General features: G+C 39.5%; 1 protein-coding gene across 5 annotated transcripts in view; it reads left to right on the top strand.

Moving 5' to 3' along the window:
- LOC128692303 (uncharacterized) overlaps positions 1–12132 on the top strand; it is a 249820-nt gene that overhangs the window by 190771 nt on the left and 46917 nt on the right. For 3 of the 5 annotated variants that reach the window (XM_053781413.2, XM_053781379.2, XM_053781397.2), the window contains one exon: positions 150–380. In XM_053781413.2, coding sequence (XP_053637388.2) covers positions 150–380 — 231 coding nt within the window. The remainder of the gene's footprint in view (positions 1–149; positions 381–12132) is intronic. The other 2 variants (XM_053781389.2, XM_053781406.2) reach the window with 1 other exon arrangement.

Genomic DNA, 12132 nt, shown 5'->3' with positions numbered 1-12132 from the left:
ATGATGATCTTACTCAGCGTACACAGTAATTAGGTCTTTTATCACATTTGTTTATTCTTTCATATTCTGTAACTGCATACTCTGAAGCTTGGCTTACAGTGATGAAGAATAATTTAGAATAATCAAACAAAATTAACTAATTATCCCAGCATTCAACTTATCAGATAACAGACCAAGACGATATTGAAGAGCAGATTGAACTAGAAGGGTATGATGAAGATTCTGAAGATGATGATGAATATAGCCCAAGACAAAGCCCCAGAAAACTGGATCATGTCAAATTGCAAGAGACCGAAGACCCACGATACACTCCAGACTGGGAGAGTGATTCAGACAGTGATGGAGACAGTTCATCGACCAGTGGCGAATTCATGTGGAGAGTGAGTACTGACTGGTCTTCCATACATGGTAACAATGTATAGCAAGTTTTTTAACTATTTAAGGTATATGCACATGTTAAATGTTAATGGTTAAGTTACTAACATTAACATTGGCTTCAGTGGTATATTAATGAAAAAATATAAGTTATCTTGGAGATGCATTCGTGTAAATGTGCATGATTTTTCTTGGAGGCATTTTTGATTGTTTAAATTGAGGCTCTGTACCTAAATTAGCTGTAGGTAGTAAATCACCTTTGTTTAGAAAAGTAATGTATCATCCTTAACAAATTCTTCATAAAATGACTGTACAGCATCCTACTGAAAAAAGTTCTGCCCAGCCTCTAATATTGGTAACACATTCATGCCTTTTTTTTTTTTTTTTTTTTTTTAAATTGTTGTTTATCTCACCTCACACGTAATCCCGTATACCCCAGGCTTACTGTTATATAAACATTTCTCATGTTATTGAGAAGCGTGCTCTCTGACACCCTCTGCGGTAATTGGTCAGGAGCAGTTGGCAGAATACTGTGTGCAAATATAAATATTTGTAAGACTTACTTTAGAAACCAAAATCAATAGCATCAAGTACTCTCCTATTTGTGGTTGCAGGGGTTGAGTCATAGCTCCTGGCCCTGCCTCTTCACTGATTGCTACTAGGTCCTCTCCCTCTTCATGAGCTTTATCAAACCTCATCTTAAAACTACAGTATATATGGTTCCTGCCTCCACTGTATCACTTAACAAACTGTTCCACTTCCTGACAACTTTATACTTGAAGAAATACTTCTTAACACTTTCAGGGTCGAGAGGCCCTCTCCTAAACTTGTTCTGTCAGGGTCTAAAATTTTTCAAAAAAAAAAAAATTCTTATGAAATGATAGAGAATCTTTTTCCGATCATAATGACACCAAAAGTATGAAATTTGATGGAAAACTTACGGAATTATGCTCTCGCGAAGTTAGAGGTCTCGATGATGTTTACGCATCGGCGATTTCGCCCACTTTGAGCCCTATTTTCGGCCAATTCCAGTGTACTAGTTGACAAAAATCATATCTTTTTCGCTAGAACTCCATTTTGTCTATCGAATGAGTACAAGAAACCACCCATTTACCAATTTCAACTATCCAATAAAGTGGTCAGAAATTGGCAATTTTGCCAATTTCGCATAACTTTCAGAAGATGCCAGTTTCCAAATAGGGTCCAGAATAAACAAGACAGACATTCCTGGCACTAAAATAACATTTCCTCTGTTCATTAGTCACGTCCCCAGGCCCCTCTTACATTTCTTTTGCTTTCCACTTTGAATTTTTATTCTCACAAAAAATAAAAGATTTACTGTTATGCAGACTACTGCATTAGTGCAGAAATAGTATAAATAATATCAGCGCACTTGTGAAAGAATATTAGACTCACCAGTTGATGTGTATTGGATGCTTGGCATGATTTGTTTACTTTTGAACTTTGGTAAAAATTGAACATTTCTGCTACTTTGAGCTCAATTTCAAGGTACTTTTCATTATAAAACCAATCAAAATCATCTCAATTCCTGTAATATGTCTTCCGTTCTATAAAATGAGACCAGGAAAACTAAAAACCATAAATACCATATGAAAATACAGTGGACCCCCGCCTTACGATGGCATCGCATTACGTTAAATCCGCCATATGATACATTTTAACGCAAAAATTTTGCCTCGCCTCATGCTAAAAAAAACTCGCCTTACGTGATTCGTCCAGGACGCGTCCCACGTGTGGCCTCAGCAACAGTGTTTACAAGCCATCCAGTGCAGTCGCATCCACACATACATTCGGTACATTTCATCTTATCTCAGTGTTTTTTGTGCTTGTAACTGCAAAATAAGTTACCATGGGCCCCAAGAAAGCTTCTAGTGCCAACCCTGTGGTAAAAAGGGTGAGAATTAGTATGGAAATTAAGAAAGATTTTGAAGGGTTTGGGGCTAACTCTTGAGAAGCCTATGCCAGTTGTGGAATCCATTGTGCCTACTTCAAAGATTAAGGAAATGTGTGCAAAGTGACTTGAAGTGCAAACCTTTATGGATGAAAATCACCCTAACACAGCTATTGCAAATTGTGCTGGTGACTATTACAATGACAGTGTTGTGGCCCATTTTAAGCAAATCTTAAAGGAAAGGGAGGTACAGACCTCTATGGACAGATTTGTTGTGCGACAGAGGTCCAGTGACTCAAGCTGGTCCTAGTGGCATTAAAAGAAGAAGGGAAGTAACCCCAGAAAAGGACTTGCTACCTCAAGTCCTAATGGAAGGGGATTCCTCTTCTAAACAATAGCTTCCACACACTCCTCTCCTCCCATCCCATCAATCATCACCAAATCTTCAATAAAGGTAAGTGTCATGTATTTTATTCTTAGTAGAATAGTAATTGTGCATGTCTTCTTCAGTTTGTGTGTATTAAAATTAATATTTCATGTGGTAAAATTTTTTTTTTTTCATACTTTGGGGTGTCTTGCATGGATTAATTTGATTTCCATTATTTCTTATGGGGATAATTAATTTGTCTTATGATAATTTTGGCTTACGATGAGCTCTCAGGAACGGATTAATATCGTAAGGCGGGGGTCCACTGTACACTGCAAAGTTGCTGTTTTAAACCAAAAACACAGTCGGAGTTTTTTTTTCTCATTATGCACTGTGTGCTGCAAGATTTTTTTTATACTGTGCACACTGACCACATAGACCCATTCTTTCATATGTAGGCCTACCAGCTTTCTCTCACTAGATTTGAAGGCGCTAGAATTTAGGAGTTCTGGTACATCAATAACCCTGGTGCGTAAGCCATACTAGTATGTCGGAAACCCTGAAAGGGTTAACATCCCTCTGACTCATCTGAGTCTTCAACTTCCAATTGTGACCCCTTGTTTCTGTGACCCATCTCTGGAATATCCTGTCCCTGTCCACCTTATCAATCCCTTGCAGTATTTTATATGTCGTTATCATGTCTCCCCTAACCTTCCTGTCCTCCAGTGTCATCAGGCCAATTTCCCTTAACCTTTCTTTATAGGACATTCCCCTTAGCTCCGGGACTAGTCTTGTTCCAAACCTTTGCACTTTCTCTAATTTCTTGACATGCTTGACCAGGTGTCGGTTCCAAACTGGTGCTGCATACTCCAATATGGGCCCGACATACACGGTGTAGAGTCTTGAATGATTCCTTACTAAAATGTCGTAATGCTATTCTTAGGTTTGCTAGGCACCCATGTGCTGCATCAGTTATTTGGTTGATATGTGCCTCAGGAGATGTGCTCGGTTATTATACTCAACCCAAGATCCTTTTTCTTAAGTGGTGTTTGCAGTCTTTGCCACCTAGCCTGTACTCTGTCTGAATATTGTCCAATGCTAAAAATATTGCTATTTAACCCTTTGAGGGTCGACAGGCCCTCTCCGAAACTCGTTCTCAGGGTCGGCCAAATTTGACACTTTGAGGGTCGACAGGCCCTCTCCGAAACTCGTTCTCAGGGTCGGCCAAATTTAAAAAAAAAAAAATTATTTTCTCTTATGAAAAGATAGAGAATCTTTTCCCGATCATAAAGACACCAAAAGTTTGAAATTTGATCGAAAACTTACGGAATTATGCTCTCGCAAAGTTAGCGGTCTTGGCGATGTTTACGCATCGGCGATTTTGCCCACTTTGAGCCCCATTTTCGGCCAATTTCACTGTACTAGTCGACAAAAAACATGAATATTTCGCTAGAACTCCATTTTTTCTATGGAATGGGTGCAAGAAACCACCCATTTATAAATTCAACTATCCAGTACAGTGGTCAGAATTTAGCAATTTTGCCAATTTCACACAAATTTCAAAAGATGCCAATTTCCGAATAGGGTCCAGAATAAACAAGAAAGACATTCCTGGTACTAAAATGACATTTCCTCTAGTCATTAGTCACGTCTCAAGGGCCCTCTTATATTCTTTTGCTTTCCACTTTGAATTTTTATTCTCACAAAAAATATAAGATTTACTGTTATGCAGACTACTGCATTAGTGTAAAAAATGGTATAAATATTATTGGTGCACTTGTAAAAGAATATTAGACTCACCAGTTGACGTGTATTGCACGCTTGGCATGATTTGTTTACTTTTGAACTTTGGTAAAAATCGAACATTTCTGCTACTTCGAGCTCAATTTCAAGGCACCTTTCATTGTAAAACCAGTCAAAATAATCTCAATTTCTGTAATATGTCTTCCATTCTATAAAATGAGACCAAGAAAACTAGAATACAACAATAAATACCATACGAAAATACACTGCAAAGTCGCTGATTTATTAAAAAAAAATGGTCAAAGTTTTTTTTTTCTCATTATGCACTGTGTGCTGCAGGATTTTTTTTAGACTGTGCACACTGACCACATAGACCCATTCTTTCATATGAAGGCCTACCAGCTTTCTCCCACTAGATTTGAGGCCGCTAGAATTTATGAGTACTAGTACGTCAAAAACCCCTACGCGTAAAACGTACTAGTACGACCAAAACCCTCAAAGGGTTAACCCTTTCATTTCTCAGACCCCCCAAATTAATATTTCTCTCTGTCCACTTTTTTTATATTTTTTCTTTCAAAGTGGCAGAGAATCTTTTTCTGATGGAAATGACACCAAAAGTAGGAAATTTGATGGAAAACTTGCTGAATTACGCGGGTGCAAAATTAGCAGTCTATTCAATTTATGCATTGGCGACTTTGCCCACTTTGAGACCTATTTTAAGTTATTTCTATTGCTCCATTTGACCAAACTCTTAGCTACTTCACAAATATGCCTTCTGTTCTATCGATTGAGTACAAGAAACCACTCATTTTCAACTATTACATAATTTTACACAAATTAAAGATAAACAATTTATAAATAGTCCAAAATAAACAATGTAGACATTTCTGGCACTAATACATTTTCCCTGTTCATTAACCCTTTCAGGGTCCGTCCCGTAGATCTACAGCTTTACGTTCAGGGTCCAAAAGGTAGATCTACGTCATGAGCTCAGCTCACTCTGATAAACTGTGAGTGGCACATTTGGGCCTAGATATGAGAGAATACATGTATGTGGTATGTGTGCACCACATAAAACAAATCCTGCAGCACTCTGTGTATAATGAGAAAAAAAAACTGAGACCATGATTTTCGGTTAAAACCGCGACTTTGCAGTGTTTTTTCGTATGTTTTTTTATAGTTGTATTTACGATTTCTTGGTCTCATTTGATAGAATGGAAGACATATTACTGAAATAGAGATGATTTTGATTGGTTTTAGCACTGGAAATGGCTTGAAACTGAGCTCAAAGTAGCGGAAATGTTAAATTTTTGCCGATGTTCAGGAGTAAACAAACGACCTCACACGTCTAATACACACCAGCTGGTGGGTCTAATATACATTCACAAATGTGCTGATATTATTTATGCAATTATTACAATATTGCATAACAGTAAATCTTCTATTTTTTGGTGTGAATAAACATTCATTATGTGAATAAAAAATCAAAATGGAATTTATTTGTAAAGCCTCAAAATGTAACTGATGAACAGAGGAAATGTTAGTTTAGTGCCAGGAATACCTACATTGTTTATTCTGGACCTTATTTTGAAATTGGAATATTTTGAACTTTGTGTTAAATTGGCCAAATTACCAACTTCCAATCACTTTATTTTGTAGTTGAAACAGTTGACTTGGCGATTTCTTGTGCTCAATCGATAGAATAGAAGTAATACTAGTGAAATAGATAAGAATTTGGTCAACTGGAATAATGTAATTGGCCTAAAATGGGAGTCAAAATCGGCAAAATCGCTGATTCGTAAATATCGCTGACACATCAAAATTCGCGAGAGCATAATTTCGTCAATTTTCCATCAAATTTTGTACTTTTTGTTTTATTACATTCACAAAAAGATTCTTTACCATTTCATAAGAAAAAATAACAAATTTTTTTTTGAAAATTCTTGGACACTGGGGCACCACTTCAGATTTTGGCCTTGGAGCCTGAAGGGGTTAATCATGTTCCCAGGCTTGTCCTACGTTACATTTACCTTCCATGTTGAATTTATGATCACACAAAAATAGGAGATTTACTTTATTTCTAAGATAATAAGATATAACCAGGAATGATTGGTCATGGTTTACAGTGTCCCAGTAATTGAGTTGGACCTGTTAAAAACCAATGAAACAGGAAAACTGGCAAAAATCAAACATTTCCATTGCTTTGAGCTCAATTTCAAGCTGCCTACTGTTCTGCAACCAATCTAAATCATCTCTGTCAGTAGTATGCCTTCCATTTTTTTAAATAATACCATGTCCTCAAATTTGCAATTTATAAACCAAACACACTGTCGAAGTTTTGCTTTTCTCATTATGCACTATGTGGGGCATGATATTTTTATACTGTGCAGTCACTGTGCAGACCATTCTTTCATATCTAAGTCAGAATCTTCCACTAATAGCGTATCTGAGCGAGCTGACCTCTTGACTTAGGACTACGTGAGGGACCCTGGCCTCAGTGACGAAAGGTTAACATATATTGTGATTTTTACCATATTGTTTCATAGATATTTTAGGTGAGAAGGGTAGTTCCTGCACTCTGAAGGAGGCATGCAGATGTTGCATTTGGAAGGGTAATATGATTGTGATGTAAGCACACTTCTGGAAAGATGGCATTTGAGTGAATTGAGTAAATGTTGGTGAATGTGTTTTCTTCTTTAGGTCACCCTGCCTTGACAGGAGACAGCTGTTAAGTTGAAAGAAAGTTGTAATAAAGTTGGTAGAATTACTGACAATATGTAAAGTAAAAGGACACAAGTGCAACTAATGTGACATTTTATTGTGGCAACGTTTCGCTCTCCAGGAGCTTTATCAAGCCATTACAAACAATACATGGACACAGAGGGTATATAAAGGCTCAGAGTGAGGTGTAATGCTAGTGAGGTACCATTACGATGTTCACTAGTGGTAGTGGTAGTAGTAGTAGTAGTAGTAGTAGTAGTAGTGACAAAAATAATACAATATGGTAGATTGTTAGGTAAGACACATATGCAACAGTTAGGTATCTTTATTTCGAAACGTTTCGCCTACACAGTAGGCTTCTTCAGTCGAGTACAGAAAAGTTGATAGGAGCAGAAGATACTTGAAGACGATGTAATCAGTCCATCACCCTTAAAGTTTTGAGGTGGTCAGTCCCTCAGTCTGGAGAAGAGCATTGTTCCGTTGTCTGAAACAATATGAAGTTGAAGTGACAGGATGGAGCTTTATATAGTGCCAGGAGGTGAGACGTAGGTTGCTTTGGGAGGGCAGGTCCCTCTCAAACTCAGCCGTTCTCACTAGTAGAGGTTGTCGAAGTTGATGGTCTGTACCAAGATACCCTTGTGTTGCAGTGTCTGACAGAATGAACATTAAAATGGTATAAAATACCGACAGACCATCAACTTCGACAACCTCTACTAGTGAGAACGGCTGAGTTTGAGAGGGACCTGCCCTCCCAAAGCAACCTACGTCTCACCTCCTGGCACTATATAAAGCTCCATCCTGTCACTTCAACTTCATATTGTTTCAGACAACGGAACAATGCTCTTCTCCAGACTGAGGGACTGACCACCTCAAAACTTTAAGGGTGATGGACTGATTACATCGTCTTCAAGTATCTTCTGCTTCTATCAACTTTTCTGTACTCGACTGAAGAAGCCTACTGTGTAGGCGAAACGTTTCGAAATAAAGATACCTAACTGTTGCATATGTGTCTTACCTAACAATCTGTCGGTATTTTATACCATTTTAATGTTCACAATATGGTAGAGCAATTAATTTGTACATGAGTAAAAGGATATAAAAGCTATTATTTGGGTAACATAAAAAAGGTTGGACAAATATAGACTGGAAAGAGGCAGGTTGTTTCAGTGTTCACTCTCTGTAATGTACTTTGTGTAGTATAACAGAAGAGACAATGTGATGGCAGGGTTTACTGTTTTCAGGAGGATTCTTGCTAAGACTTCGGAGATGGTGAAGCTGCCGTTGTTTTGTTTAATTGTATTCGAGACAGCGATCAGTGCTGATTCGAGGCACTTGCGTCTGCAGAAATTAGTTTCTTTGATCACTAATTGGGCGTCTCTGAATTTCATGAGATGATTGGTGGAATTTCGGTGTTGTACACAGGCGTTGTTCAAGTTATCATTCCTACATGCGTAAATGTGTTCATTGAGGCGGGTGTCGAGGTTTCTTGCTGTTTCACCTTTGAAATTGCAAGGAATATGAGGGTCAATCTTCAGATTGACCAACACACTGCTGAACATATTCTCAGCACAGTCACCACAGCTAACCTCCAACAGAAGATCAAACTCAATCGCAAACTTCAGTACCTCTGCACTAACAGTCGATGGAAGGAAATGGGATGCGAATCCCTGATAAACAACTTATCGTCACGCACCTTAACCAACTACGAGAAACAAGCACTGAGTCTGGGACTCGAGTTTACCACCAACATACGCAAACCTAACTATCAACTCAATCTAGTTACCAGGAACCACAGACACAGTGACAGCAACTTCCAGAAGGGTTATATACAGGGCCTTCTCACTGCAGCTTTATGTGAACTTTCTTCTTCTAATCTTCCTAGACGATACATCACTGCCCTTAAGAACCTCGCCAACGACCCCAACATTATCGTCACCACCACCGACAAAGGAGGTGGAGTCGTCATACTCAACACCAATGACTACAACACTAAAATGATGGACCTTTTGAATGATCAATCTACATACGAACCCATCAGCACCCATCAGTGGGAAACGCTCACAAAAGATTTTCTAAACAAAACCAGACAAATACTCAAACCCACTAGAGAAGGGAAGAAACTTCTGTACTTGTTACCAAGCAACCCTAAACCAGCACACATGTATGGTTTACCCAAGACCCATAAACACAATATTCCTCTCAGACCAATCACGTCAGGAATAGGCAGTGCTCCACACAAACTAGCCGGAGTTCTTGCCAAACATCTTTCCTGCCTTCTGGGGACCATCAGCCCCGCTCATCTTAAACACTCAGGCGACCTTCTCAACCGCATCCGAAACCTCTCCATCCGTAACAAGAAACTAAGCAGTTTGGATGTGACTTCCCTCTTCACAAAAGTACCTACCAAAAAAGCCATCGAGGTTCTACGACGTAAAGTCAATCAGGACCTTAATCTTCCTCTACCTCCCGGAGATTTTGTTGACTTGATTGAACTCTGTGTTAATTTCAACTGTTTTTCTTTCAATGGGGTCCCCCATCAGTGCCGTCCTAGCCAACTTATACATGGAACACCTAGAGTCCGAACACTTCGTCAACATCATCCCTTCAAGCGTCACTTGGTTACGTTACGTGGACGACGTCCTCATAATAACTCCCAAACGTTTTGATGTACGGAATCTTCAGGCAAGGCTCAACGCAGTTGAACCGGCGATCCAGTTTACATTAGAAGAAGAGTCCAATGACAAGCTACCTTTCCTCGACATCCTCATTCACAAAGTAGACAACAACCTAAGATTTCAAGTTTATCAGAAACCCACCAATAAAACTGATCTCACACACTTCTATTCCAGTCAAGATACCAAAACCAAAAGAGGCATCATCATCGGGTTTTTCCTAAGAGCATACCGAATTTGTAGTCCTGAGTTTCTTGACGAGGAATGTACATACATTCACCAAACATTCACTGAGTTACAATTTCCTCCTTTTTTCATCAAAGACTGCAAGAAAAATGCTCTTCAGATCATTAATTCTCCACGCATCAACACCGCTCCCAACAAAGTTATAATTCTTCCCAACAGCCAGGTTGCACTAAACGTCTCAAAAGTACTTTCACAAGTTAACACCAGAGTCGCCATCGCTTCTAGCACTTCAATAAAGGATCTAACCAGGACAAAACCCAAGCACCATGAACCAGTCAATGCAGGAGTTTACACTATACCCTGTGGAGGCTGTGACAAGATCTACGTAGGTGAAACAGCAAGAAACCTCGACACCCGCCTCAATGAACACATTTACGCATGTAGGAACGATAACTTGAACAACGCCTGTGTACAACACCGAAATTCCACCAATCATCTCATGAAATTCAGAGACGCCCAATTAGTGATCAAAGAAACTAATTTCCGCAGACGCAAGTGCCTCGAATCAGCACTGATCGCTGTTTCGAATACAATTAAACAAAACAGCAGCAGCTTCACCATCTCCGAAGTCTTAGCAAGAATCCTCCTGAAAACAGTAAACCCTGCCATCACATAGTCTCTCCTGTTATACTACACAAAGCACATTACAGAGAGTGAACACTGAAACAACCTGCCTCTTTCCAGTCTATATTTGTCCAACCTATTTTTATGTTACCCAAGTAATAGCTTTTATATCCTTTTACTCATGTACGAATTAATTGCTCTACCATATTGTATTATTTTTGTCACTACTACTACTACTACCACTAGTGAACATCGAAATGGTACCTCACTAGCATTGCACCTCACTCTGAGCCTTTATATACCCTCTGTGTCCATGTATTGTTTGTAATGGCTTGATAAAGCTCCTGGAGAGCGAAACGTTGCCACAATAAAATGTCACATTAGTTGCACTTGTGTCCTTTTACTGAAAGAAAGTTATTTTAATTACTTTAATTGGATGCTGTGTAGTTAGCAGTCAGAAACACATTTAAAAAACTTGCAGTTTTAACCCTTTCATTGTTGGTCCCATAATATTACGGCTTGCAAGCAAGTGTCCATCCCGTAATACTACGACAGAATTCTAGCAGCTTCAAATCTAGCAGGAGAAAGCTGGTAGGCCTGCATGTGAGAGAATGGGTCTACGTGCTCAGTGTGTGCAGTATAAAAAAATTGGGGTGCCAGTGGTGCATTGTGGGAATGACATTTCAGTACGCCTTGTTGACCATGCCTCTCACTAAGAAATACCTCACCCCCCGGCGAATTGGGACTCTTCTTTTCCCAAGTGATAGTTCTAACACAGATGGAAGTGTCAGTGAAGATGAATTTAATGGTTTTGAGGAGCTTGTGACCAAAAGCAATGCCCAGGATACCGGAAATAGTGCTGAAAACCCAGATGACCCTTGGCCTTCAACCTCAGGTGCTGGCCCATTTTGTTCACGTTCAGTTGTACCAGAGTGAAAGAGGAATCTCGTATTTTCCCGTGTCCAGGACTCAGATGTGAACAGTGGTGATAATAGTGATAATGATTATGATATCCAGTCTCTTGATTACAGTTCCAGTAGTGACAGTGAAGTGGAATATTCTCCAGTGAAGTGTCAATATATACTACACTACATGCATTCTGGTAGTGTGCCATATGCTATTCCAAGGGGAAGGAGTACATCTTGGAGTACATCATACATCCTGTGGCCCTACACCAGGAACAGATAGTGAAGATGACGATGATATTGTTACAGTTGGGATGGATAATATACATGCAGCATCAGGTGGTGGTGGTGCTAGGCGTCAAGCAGCACCACCGGCATCCCAGGCTGGTAGCCATGCCGCTGTCGCAGCACATCCATAACGAAGTTCACCCTCAGTCACCCATGCCACAACCACCTCCACAACCACAACAATCTGCACAACTACAATCACCTGTCATTATCCAGTACCCACGAGCAGACTGCATCTGAGATTGGCAGCATGGTGCCAGTTTTGTTCCCATTCCCCATTACTTTGATGAAACTTATAGTGGAATACGGCCATCTTGTACACTTGGGAACAGTGCCACT

Source organism: Cherax quadricarinatus, chromosome 6, assembly GCF_038502225.1.
Source record: "Cherax quadricarinatus isolate ZL_2023a chromosome 6, ASM3850222v1, whole genome shotgun sequence".
Classification (NCBI taxonomy): domain Eukaryota; kingdom Metazoa; phylum Arthropoda; class Malacostraca; order Decapoda; family Parastacidae; genus Cherax; species Cherax quadricarinatus.
The sequence above is the reverse complement of the archived record's forward strand: the minus strand, read 5'-3'. Positions and strand labels throughout refer to the sequence as shown.